At 33.8% G+C, this 13,023-nt stretch overlaps 1 protein-coding gene across 5 annotated transcripts in view; it reads left to right on the top strand.

The window, feature by feature from the left end:
- The window catches only part of LOC126888338 (slowpoke-binding protein), a 461,995-nt gene that overhangs the window by 370,805 nt on the left and 78,167 nt on the right, over nt 1–13,023 (top strand). For all 5 annotated transcript variants that reach the window (XM_050656494.1, XM_050656496.1, XM_050656495.1 and 2 more), the window contains one exon: nt 12,644–12,728. In XM_050656494.1, coding sequence (XP_050512451.1) covers nt 12,644–12,728 — 85 coding nt within the window. The remainder of the gene's footprint in view (nt 1–12,643; nt 12,729–13,023) is intronic.

The raw sequence follows: 13,023 nt of genomic DNA, 5'->3' as shown, positions 1-13,023 counted from the left end.
GATGGCAACCAAATAGATCATGTATTGATTTCAAAAAAATGGTCAAAGATAATACAAGATGTGAGATCCTTTAGAGGAGCAAACGCTGATACTGACCACATTCTCTTAATAGCCAAAATAAAGATGACAATCATCAAATCTAATAACAAGGTAGGAAAAAGAAGGAAGTGGAACATAACCAAATTAAAAGTGCAACAAACAAAACAAGAGTATTCAGAGGAACTAGTACAAAAACTGAAGAGGTACGATGGCACGAACGTAGAAGGGGAATGGTCAAATATAAAAATGAGCATCATAGAGGCTGCGGAGCAAACCATAGGACCTCAAGAAAAGAAAAAAACCAACGAATGGTTTGACGAAGAATGTCGATACCAAAGTCAACTTAAAACGCTGGCGCGAAACAAATGGTTTGCAAATAGCGGTCAAGAAGAAAGAGAACAATACCAAAAAGAAAAGAGAGAAGCGGCCAAACTTTATAAAAGGAAGAAAGATACATGGATCTAAGATCAAATGCAAGAGATTGAAAAAAATAATAAAGACAACAAAAAACTGTTTGAATACATAAAACAACAATATAACGGTAACAAAGTGACCAGCAAAATAAGCAAAAAAGATTGGGAAAATCACTTTAAAGGTATAAATACAAGCAACCAAGAAATCGACGCAGAAGAAGAAGATATAACAGATAACCGAGATGAAGAAGAAGATGCACCTACCTACCAAGAATTTATAGAAGTAGTAAAACAACTAAAATCTGACAAAACTCCAGGACCGGATGAGATTAACAATGAATTGATTGCAAATGGAGGAGATGACCTTCTAAACTGTATACTGTATATATAAATTAATGGTCAATATTTGGGAAAAGGAATACATGCCTGAAGAATGGAAGAACGGACTCATTATAGCAGTTTTTAAAAAAGGAGACACAACGCTCTGCAGCAACTATAGAGCAATCACGCTATTAAATACAGCATATAAGATCATGACAATTATAAGAAATCGGCTAACCAGATACACAAAAAAAAAAACCTAGGACCGTATCAACAGGGATTTAGAAAAGGGAGATCAACAATCGATGCAATCCGCGTTTTAACGCAAACAATCGAAAAAAGTTACGAACATGGCATAGAATTACACGTATTGTTTATTGATTTCCAACAGGCTTTCGACAGCATCTACAGAAAATAGCTATTAAAAGAAATGAAAAATATGAATATACCTGCAAAATTAATAAGATTGACCAGAATGACAATGAAGGACTTAACAGCAAAGGTTAAAACAGTGAATGGTGAAACAAAGAATATCAACATAGAACATGGGGTAAGACAAGGTGACAGCCTATCGACAACTCTCTTTAATATAGCCTTGGAGGGAGTAATTAGAAACACAGGGCTAACAAAAAAGACAATAATCCAAAGCTCTACACAAATAATAGGGTATGCAGATGACCTAGGATTGATAGCCCGCGACAATAGAAGTCTAGAAGATGCATTGCTAACATTGACAAGAGAGGCAAAAATCAGGGGGTTAATAAATAATTAACCAGAAAAAAACAAAATACTTAATAAGTACGAGAAATCAAGACCAAATAAATAGAATAAAAGAAATAAGAATAAGTGATAATGTATTCCAAAGGGTTGACTGCTTTAAATACTTAGGAGTGATAGTAGATGGTCAAAACAGAAGAAGCATTGATATAAATGAAAGAATTAAAGCAGGGAATAGGGCATTCCGGATATATCACAAGCTACTTAAAGATAAAAACCTGAGCAAGAAAACAAAGACAAAGATATATAGAGCGGCAATTAGACCAGTCATCACCTATGGAGCAGAAGCAATGTGCCTTACAAAAAAAGATGAAGAAAAACTGAGAATAATAGAAAGAAAAATTATGAGGAGAATACATGGTCCAATTAAAACAGATCAAGGAGAAATACGAATTCTGATGAATCACGAAATTAGAAATCTAATGGAAGGAGAAGACATAGTGAGATTCATTAAAGCACAAAGACTAAAATGGTTTGGCCATATCCAAAGAAGAGGAGTGGATGAACTAATTAGGCAGATAACAAATTGGACGCCAGTAATAAACAGACCTAGAGGAAGACCGAAAATAAGATGGGAAGATCAACTGCGAGAGGATATATCCAATATGGAAATTACAGGCTGGAGAGAAAAAATACAGAATAGGAAAGAATGGAAACAGATCACAGAGAAAGCAAAAAAACACGAAAATCTATAAAGGATAATGAAGAGGGCTTATGCGGACCAATCCACCGCATGAAATGGATTAAAGAGCTCATGAACCTGAGCGACCTATACTCTACTAGAGTGACCGGTCTATATATATATATATATATATATATATATATATATACACGACCGTAGTTTCTCGAAATAAATTAAAACTATTTATATCGCAGTATGGTTAGAATTCAAATATTTAAATGAGTGAAGTAACTACACCGCTGTTACGAATTGGATCGACTTTAATAAGAACAAATTAGAAGTCAAATGTTCTCGTCTAATTTTTAACTCATTCAGCAAGTTTACATGAATACTGAACTATCGGAATTTAAGTGCCGCAATTTTAAACGAACATGAGGCAATCCTTTCATTGATGTGGTAATAAAGAGTTTATCGACAATAAAAATCTTTGAACTCCAGTAAAGAGCGAAAAGCTCCACTCTTCTTATTCGGCAAGAGCTTTTAAGCGTCGTATAACAATGACGGAGCTATTAAGATTCTTGTGGTTAAAGTTTAATTCTGGGGCAATTTCAAGAATCTGAAATAAATTACCCGCATTCATATTATAGACGGTATAATCGTACTAGAATTTTATTTTCAGTAATAAAGATTGTATGCAAAGTACACAGGGGGAGGTTTACTTTTCAAAAATCTGCCAAATAAAAGTTAATATTATGTTTATATGGGACTAAGCCACAATTATTGGTTCAATGAAAATTGCATTTTTAATGAACTGAGTTTGACGTTCCAGTTTCCACTCCGGAAATCGTTTCCAAAAAGATCATTTTAAAATATAATTGAGTATATTGCTGATTGGAGCTGTCTCCAATTTTCATCTAAAAAACTGTTCTGATTCTATTTTGAATTATTCACGATTGTTTTTAAACCCCTAATGGTATCTGAAATCTGCCGGAAGGACAATAAGCGTGAGATTTACATGTAGAGTATCCCTCCAGTGAGTGATCTCCATTAAAAATCTAGTTAAATTTAAATTTATTGTTTTTTTTGAAATTAGGTGACATGATGCCAACTTGCGATTTTACCCTGGGGTTGGATGCCACCCCTTCTCGAGCTTGAAAATTATTTCGTTGAAAATAATAACACAAATCGATAGAATGACAAATTCTAAGCAAAATTTGTTATCTAAAGTTATTAATATAAATCAATACTTTTCGAGTTATTAAATATCAAAGATTTAATGTTTTCGTAAAAATATGCATGTTTTAAAGCAGTTTTTCACGTATAACTCAAAAACTATAAGCTTTTACAAAAAAGTTATATCTATCTATCTATCTATCTAATCAGCCCTAAACATCCATCCTTGGATATAGGCCTCCTCTTCCTTCTTCCATGCCTCTGTATCTTGGGCAATTTGCATCCAATTTGACCTAGTGTGTTTCTTGAGATCATCCGACCATCGCATCTGTGGCCTTCCCCTTTTTCGTTTGTAGTTCCACGGTCTCCAATGTATAATCATCTTAGTCCATCTTTTATCCTTCTGCCGTAGGGTGTGTCCGGTGAACTTCCATTTAAGCTTTGCTACTTGGGTAGAGACATCTTTCACTTTTGTTTTGTTACGGATCCATTAGTTTCTTTTCCTGTCTGATAGTTTAATGTTCAGCATTTGTCTTTCCATGGATCTTTCTGTCTTTACTATTTTTTTCCATATTTTCTTTTGTAAACGTCCATGTCTGAGAGCCATATATTAGAACAGGGAGTATACAGTAGGAAAAATGAAAGAATACCCATGAACGAACATATAAAACACGCTGTATTTTCCTGTCACCGTGTCACACAAAAAATTGGCCAGCGCAAGTACATGTAATAATTATTGTTACATGTACTTGCACTGGACAATTTTGTTTGTGACACGGTGACAGGAAAATACAGCGTGTTTTATATGTTCGTTCATGGGTATTCTTTCATTTTTCCGACTGTACATTGATTGAATACTCTTGTTTTTAGGTATTACGGGTATTTTCTGTTCTTTAGAATATAAGACAGTTTTCCGAATGATGCCCAGGCCAATCTTATTCTTCTTCTTCTATATCTACCAAAATTAAAGATAAAAAGAAATTGAATACACTTCTCATTTAAAGATGTAACGGTCTGGCACGTTACAGAATCATTTTTGAACTCTTTAATTATTGTATAATTTATTTTCTGTTGATTTCTATCAAATTCTCTAATTTTATCGTAAAGAACTACTTACGTGACGTCGCATTTCGGCGTCTACGGAACATACTTGTTGAATCGTTCCTTGACGTTTAATTCGTGTTCCGTGGTAATTTGACGTTCTCCTCTTTGAACGAGAGAGGAATGATCGACATCGACACTTAGCTTGTGGCTGTACGTGAGGTTGGTACGTTGGTATCATGAAATGGCGGATGATTTCCATCCAACTTATTTTATTCAACTAAGTTTAATTAAAGTAAAAAGTTACCACTAATGGTTGTCTGGAGTAGGGAGACATGTTTGTGACACAACTCCTCTTGGAGCCTGAATAGGAATCATCCGGTGAGGGTTCTTTCTTATAATAATCTTTTGTTAGCCTTGGGATGTTTTTTTGTTATGGAATATTAGAAATATTAAGTTCATTGTTAAATCTCCTTAGTGAACCCATTAAGTGAAGTATGTAGACTATTTCGATTTTATTTAATATTCATTCAAGGGAAATTATAGGTATATTAATGTGTTTTTGGTTTTACATAACCAAATATTTTTGATGTCCTCAAATTAATATTGAAAATAATTATCATTACTTCGCTGTAGGTTTTAAACTGATTGAACATCCAATAATTTTATAAATTCAATATATTTTTACAAATATCATATTCTCTCAGATAAATCATATTCTATTTTCAAAATTTAAATTTCAAAGTCATTATATCTGTTGATATCTTCACACTCACATGTTCAAGGTTAAATGAGATTAGTTTTTGCTCAGTTAATCACTTTTTCAGTATTATTTCTTCTAAAAAAATGTTTCTGATTTATTTCTTCTCTCTACTTTTTGCTCACATTTTTATATGGGAAATAAAACTAGGGATCTGTTTTAAGCCATTTGGAAGAAATATACAAAGTCATAGCCCTTTAAACATCTTGAGGAGTGAGGAGCGCTGAGACAGCTACAGCCAAGTCAATCTGGGAGTATGTCGTTGGGAGCAAGCTATTGGAGCGTTACAGCTCAATTTTCGTCTGGACACCTGGGCCTACAGGAGGCATGATTTGGCATCTTCCTGGTGCTCATTTTCGAGGATGCAGCAGCAACCTTTTAGGAGTCGTCTGGGTTTGCTTGGGAACAACTAGTTTGGTGATTTGAGTAACTATTGTGTTTTATATTTCGGACTTTTGGTTTAACGCACTATGTTTATTATTTTTTTTTCAGATTTAGCTTACCTTTGGTTTTTATTATAACATATTTGGATATTAGTGTATTTAGTTCCCAAACTGTTGTATTTACGGTAAGTTCTTTTGCACAGGAATATGCCCAAAAAAATAAGGTTTTATTCTTTATTATTGGTTGGAACTTGGAATTTTGTTAAATAAAAACATAGATAGTAGTGACATTAGAATTATATGTAACCTCTGTTCGAATCAAACAGCAAAAGTGAAAGTTAAAAATGAACTGACTGAGGATATCCAGATTCGCCAGCCAAGGGTGTATTTTATCACCATTGTTATTTAATTTATCTAATGAAGCCATCTCAGAATTAGCGTTGGCTAAAGTCAATGAGGGCCTAATAATAAACGGTGAGCCACTTAATAATATTAGATATGCTGACGATACCGTACTTCTAGCGGGATCACTGGAAGAATTGAAATACCTTGCTCAACAACTAAATATACATTGCAACGATTATGGACTAAAAATAAATTTGAAGGAAACCAAGTTCATGGTATTTACAAAAGCACAAAACATCAGAGTTAGACTAGTACTGGATAATACAGAAATTGAGCAAATATCTTCATACAAATACCTTGGAGCATGGATCATAGAAGATACTGATCAGACAAAAGAAATAAGATGCCGCATTGAAATTGCACGATCCATTTTTAGCAGAATGAGGAAACTTTTATGTAATCGCAATATCAATATAACGCTCCGGATAAGAAAGCTTCGTTGATATATTTTCTCCACCCTTTTGTATGGGCTTGAGGCATGGACACTAATACAATCCACCATTAAAAACCTGGAAGTATTCGAAATGTGGTGTTATAGACGTATTCTGATAATATCATGGACAGGTCGCAAAACAAACGCACAAGTGCTCGAACAACTAGGAAAACAATGCGTAGTTTTAGGCAGGTCGCACATCAAAGAAACATGAAACGTAAATTACGTTTCATGGAAATAAACCACTGCTAAACAAATATACGTCTGGTTATTTATAAAACTCTCCGAAAATAAAAATGTGTCATGAGCATGAATCACACTCGTTTCATTGATAGGCGGACTTTGAGATTTGTTTAGCAGTGTTTTCTTTTAATGAAACATGTTTTTCGTTTCATGTTTCATGTTTTTCGTTTCATGTTTCTTTGGTGTGCGGCTTGCCTTAAATTCCATAAAAATCAGGAAGTTGGAATACTTGGGGCACATCATGAGAGGTGAAAAATACGAACTATTAAGGAATATAATGCAGGGCAAAATCAAAGGCAGAAGAAGCGTAGGAAGACGTAAAATCTCGTGGCTACGCAATCTCCGTGAATGGTTTGGATGCAGCTCAATTGAACTATTCCGGCGCGTAACCAACAAAATTATAATTGCCAGAATGATTTCCAATCTCCGATAGGAGCGGAACTTTAAGAAGAAGAATTGGTTGGATATTTATTGTGTAAAATTACTTGCTTGTTTCCCAAATATTTTATTGTATATTCGCTTTACTTTATTTTTCGGTCCTTTTAAGTCATTGTATATTTATCTAACTTCATTTCTTTAGCTTTCATTCATTAACTTTGATTAATTAATTATTGTATTTTCTCTTAGTAAGGCTTGTGCCTATTTATTTGTATTATTTTCATCTTTGTCGGTTTCAATTTAGTGGTACGTAGCAAGCGTACTATAACCATTTGGTAGAAGTCTCATGTGAGTTGTACCTTATGTATATGTAAGAGGTATTTAGGTTTTGTACATGCATATAACAGGACTGTTGTTATATTGTATATCATGTTTAACGTTAACTTAACTGTGTCATTTTAGAGTCACTTAATAATTCAATTGGGTTTAACTTAGAGATTGTCAAAAATCTAGTAGTTATTTTTAATAAATATTTACTTATTTTGTATACCATTTATTTTTGTTATTCCTTTATGTTCACATTTACTGATTTATTATATTTAATATTTGACAGCAGTGTAAGATACCTGGGAGAGTGATCGAAGGTCATTTTCTTGGCGCCCATGATTTGTTAGTTTTATTTAATTGGTTCTTCTTTAGCACTTATTCATCTTTATTCATTTTCAGTACATTATTCTTATTTTAGTATTTACCTTTTCTAGTCATCATCATTATTTACTTTAAGTTACCGTCTTCTACAGGCATGCAAATGAGCCGTATCCATCCTTGAAGGTCAAGTTGCCGTTCTCTTGCATCTCTTGCTAGCCAACTCCATTCAATTTTCCTCTGTCTTTCTATACTTCTACTATCATCCCATCTATTTCTACATATTTTCATTCCCCATACAAGTACCACTGAAAATTAGTAGTCTTTTACCTAGTATTTTATTACTTCGGCTCCAATGAGAAGCCAGTTTCTTTCAATTCCCATTTTTGTCCCAATAGCTTATTTAAGTATTCTTTTCTTTTTCCTTACTTCTGTTGAAGTTTACCTTCTCTTTACTTCCACTCCAACAGAAGTTCTTCTTTATTTGGTTTTGTTTCAAAGAACTACACTAATGTTAATTCAAAGTGAATTATGGTTAATTGAAGGTATATTTTCTTCGACGAGTACGCAAATCAAATCTAACATTTTTTGGAAAAATTTTTAAAAGCTAACTTTTGAAAAATTTTTAGAACATAAATTTTAATGCTATCAACTTGTTCGTGGGCTCATCTGATAGATATTTTTAAAAACTCTGACAACTCGCACCCTCAGTGGAAGAATGCAGTAAGTCAAAATAAGTAAGTTTCGAGATAAAGACGATTTTGTTTATTTTCGTGCTAATATCGGTGAAATAAGACACAAGTTTTAAGAAAAATTAACATTTAATTATGATTTTGCATGCCTTTCAGCCAATATTACCTTAACCAAAAATAGAAATTTAAATAAAATAATATTAATGCAAAAAAAATTAGGAATTTCAAAGTTACAACACTTTTGCACGGAGAAGATTGTTAATCACCACACATTTAGTATTAGAATTTCAAAGTTACAACAGTTTTGCACGGAGAAAATTGTAAAAAGTGTAGACACATCTACTTTTACAGTAAAACCTGTGTTACCGGCCACCTGCCAACATCGGACACCTGTACTAACGACCAGTTTAGAAATTCCCCAAACCAATTATTAATATCTTGACTACAAAAACTGGCAATACCGGCCACCTTTCTATATCGGCCAATAGTTCTTTGATTTTTAGTGGCCGTTACTGACAGGTTTTCCCGTAGTTGTTGTCCGCTTCTCGTACATCTCGTACATCTTGTGCCAAAATATTTTTATAAAAACTATGGTGGGCTTCTGGTATCATACCCGAATGGCATAAGTATACCAAATCTTTCTTTTTGGCCATTTGAATTTTTGGCTGTTCTTTGGCAAGTTTTCTGAGAATAGATATTTGTGACCTGTCAGTATTGTCAATACACAAGTTTTGAGACAACTATTTTTCCTTTCATGAGAAAAAATACTTTTTGGTCGTAAATAATTAGTCTTAATTTATGTGTTTTAATCCAATCTAACAAATAAATGGACAATCGACATCGCACAAATCTTATGGAAAATATAATGTCACACAAAGGACATAAAATTTGCATGAATAGTTTGGTCTCGTAAATCTTTTTTTATTGTCTTGGCCGTTAATGGATTACGTAGACACGCTGTATATTAAAATTAAACACCACAGAAGATATAGATATTATAATAACAAATATCTTACTTTTTTCATGCCTTTCATTGCTTGTTATCGAAGCCATTGCAATGTTCCGTGAAAACTGTTGTAACTCTGTTAAATTAGAGTTACAACAGTTTTGCACGAAACTTATATTCAAAAATGCAAAAAAGTTAAACTGTTCTTGTTGTAATATTTAGCCGGTTAAGCATTTGAAAGTTACTAAAGTTTTACAGGGGATAGATATGCATGTTTACAATCGAATTCCATGATTACTTCATTTTCGTAAAATTTTGAGTTACTGCAGTCTTGCACTGAGGGTGCGAACTGTTTAATAAGTTTATGTTATAAAATGCATCATTTCCCCGTTATTTAAACTTGAATACTTAGATGTGGGTAGTCTCCGAAAGAAATATACATTCAATTACCTATAACTCACTTTTCATTATTACTAAAAGGTTTTTCTAGTAAAGAATTTATTTAATTTTTTATTAGCTTCTATTTTGGTAATAATAACTTTTTTGCAAAAACTTATATTTTATGAATTATTTATAAAAAATCGGTTAAAAACATGCATTTTTCTCACAAAAAATTAAAATCTTTAATAACTCAAAAAGTTATGATTTATTTCAATAACTTTATATAACATAATTTGCTTAGAGTTAGTCCTTCTATAGAATTATGGGGTTATTTTTAATAAAATAATTTTCATCAACGAGAAGGGGTGGCATCAACCCCCAGGGTAAAAGCGCAAGTTGGCACCATGTCACCTTTGTTCCCTGAGATATCCTCTAACCACTCACCAATTTTCAGGCAAATCGATGGAGGTTCAACGAAATCGGAGGTAGTAGCTCATATCCACCTTCAGTGGCTGCATTATTTCCTTTGAATCTAAAACTTATCTCAGTCCTGTATAGACAGGTCGGCAGGCAGCGGGTGACCAAGTCTACGCACTTCGTTCTTATCGGGCACGGGCACATTTAGGCCCGCTTGCTCATTCGGAGTTCAACTCTAGTTCAGCGCCATTACCGCGTTCAAGGCATGAAGTGCGTACCACCGTACAATGCACTTCATGCCTTGAACTCGGTTATCGCGATGAACTAGAGTTGAACTACGAATGAGCAAGTGGACCTTAGACGGTTGCCCAACACGTTAGGGTGTACTGACACTCTTTCACTGTAACGAACACTGAACTGATGGATCACTTCCTTGATGGATTTCAGATTGACGTCGTGTAAAATGACCCTATTTAGGATGTAAAATGGTGCATCAACGATGATTCGCAACACTTTGTTTCGGAGTCTTTGAAGGACGTCAATGTTGGAGTTTCCCCTGACTCCATGACTCCCCAATGACTGGCGGTTCCCCAAAGTTGTATACCGTAGGTCCACGCGGGTTTGAGAATGGCCTTATACAACAGTATTTTGTTGTCCGATGATAATTTAGATTTGCGTTCAATCAGCCAATACATTCTGCTAGGCCTAGCTGTTTTCGGTTGGTGAATAATATGCTTCTTCCAAGTCAGTCGTCGGTTCAAATGCATTCCAAGATATTTAGCATCGTCAGCTTGTGGGAGGTGGCAGTCGTTTATTTTTGCTGGTGGACATGTTTCTCTGCGTTAAGTGAATGTCAGTTGTGTAGATTTCGTTTCATTGACTCTTATACGCCACGTCTTTAGCCACTTTTAGATTTTATCAATGTTTGTCTGAAGGTTCTTTGAGGCTGAAGTCGGACTGGTGTGAGATACCAAGACCGCCGTGTCATCAGCGAATTTTGCTATAGTGGTGGTTCTTATTCTTGGCAGATCAGTTGTATAAAGGAGGAAAAATATAGGTCCCAAGACGCTACCTCGAGGAACGCCAGAATATATTGGATGTAATGCAGTAATTTCACTAAGAAATGTCTCTCTAATAGGTAGGTTTTAATAGTAGATAGTGGGGATAGTGTAAGAGCCCTTTCAATTTAAATTGTAGGCCGCTATGCCACACTTTGTCAAATGCCTGTGATATATCCAAGAAGGCTGCTGAGCAATATCTTTTACCCTTCTGATCCCTGTAGATTTGGTTAACTAATCTGTGTAGCTGCTCAATTGTTCCGTGCTTTTTTAGAATTCCAAATTGATGATCTTGAATCAGTTTGTTTACCTTTATTACTATTTCGAGCCTACTGGCGTAGAGGTTTTTTTGGAAAACTTTAGATAACATTGGTAGCATGCTTTATGGCCTCTATGAGGAGACGACCTCCGGTTTTTTCCGGGCTTAAGGATCATGATAATTTGTACAACCTACCAGGTGTAGGGGAAGTAACTCGTCCGTCGCATTGCGTTGAATATAAAGGTTATAAGCTTGTAACATCTTTCAGGTAACTCTTGTAGGATTTTTCCAGGAACTAGATCGAATCCAGGTGCCTTTTTATGTTGATTTCATGCTTTACAATGTGATTGACTTATTTTACAGTAAATTTATGTAAAGGTAAGTCTGTTTGAAATGGGGCACTTGGATAGTCTATTATTTCTTTAACTTCTGCGGTGGATATCTCGGAAAGAAATGGTTAAATTACATTTTTTAGATGTTCCGCGAAGACATCAAATTTTTTTATTACTTCTGGCCCATGTAATATTGAATTTTTTGATAGGTAGATTTGGAAGTTGTTGCGTTTTGAGTTTTTTTTGTTGCTTTCCATAATCAGTATTCCGTTGCTTCTGTAGCTGTAAAACTTTCCAGATAGTCTTGAATGCCTTGGTTTAGCTCTTCTTGAATTAGATGTTTTTCAATTCTTTGGTTACTTTATTAAGTTTCTTCTTGTTTTCACCAGTACTTGCCTGTTGCCATTGTTTCCGTAATTCTCTCTTAACAGCAATTTTTCCTTTAATTGCGGGAGATATTTCACTTTTGCCTAGAGGTGTTTTCAAGAATTTCAAGAATTTCAAGAATCTGAAATAAATTACCCGCGTTCATGTTACAGATGGTTTAATCTTACTAGAGTTTTATGTTCAGTAATAAAGATTTTAGGCAAAGTACACAGGGAGGTTTACTTTGCAATAATCTGCTAAATAAAAGTCGGTATTATCTTTATATGGTAAAATGTAAAATTACATTTTTAATGAACTGAGTTTGACGTTTCGATTTCCACTCCGGAAATGGTTTTCATATTATTTTAATTATTTAATAATTAATAATTTTAAAATATTATTTTAAAAAATAATTTAGTATATTGCTGATTAAAGCTATCTTTCATTTTCATCTAAAATTTTTTCTGATTATATTCTGAATTATTCAAGATTTTAAAACGATTTTTATATTATTTTTTGATTTTTCCAATATTAAAACAACTATATCTTTTAATTTCAGGTTCAGTGTTTAGGTCGGCAAATACTTGAAGGTCTCCTTTTTTTACGAAACCGGTATTTTCCACCCATTTATCATCTTCACTCAGGTAAAGGTATTTCTTTATTAATTTATTTAAAAATTGAGGAACAGATTTGTAAATAATTTTTTTTTATTTAAAACAAAGCCGCATCCTCCTGAAGGATATTAGCGACATAACGGTTACAATTTACAATAGATACAAATATCAGTAATATCTAGTACTTACATGATTAAATTTTGTACAACATATTGATACGAGATAAATACCCTATTAGTTTTCTGTAATAAAAGTTCTTTCCCAGTAACGTTTGTAAGCTGTTCGGAATGCCATATAGACGTCTTTCAATAAGTATATTTAGGAC

Source organism: Diabrotica virgifera, chromosome 7, assembly GCF_917563875.1.
Source record: "Diabrotica virgifera virgifera chromosome 7, PGI_DIABVI_V3a".
Taxonomy (NCBI): domain Eukaryota; kingdom Metazoa; phylum Arthropoda; class Insecta; order Coleoptera; family Chrysomelidae; genus Diabrotica; species Diabrotica virgifera.
The sequence above is the reverse complement of the archived record's forward strand: the minus strand, read 5'-3'. Positions and strand labels throughout refer to the sequence as shown.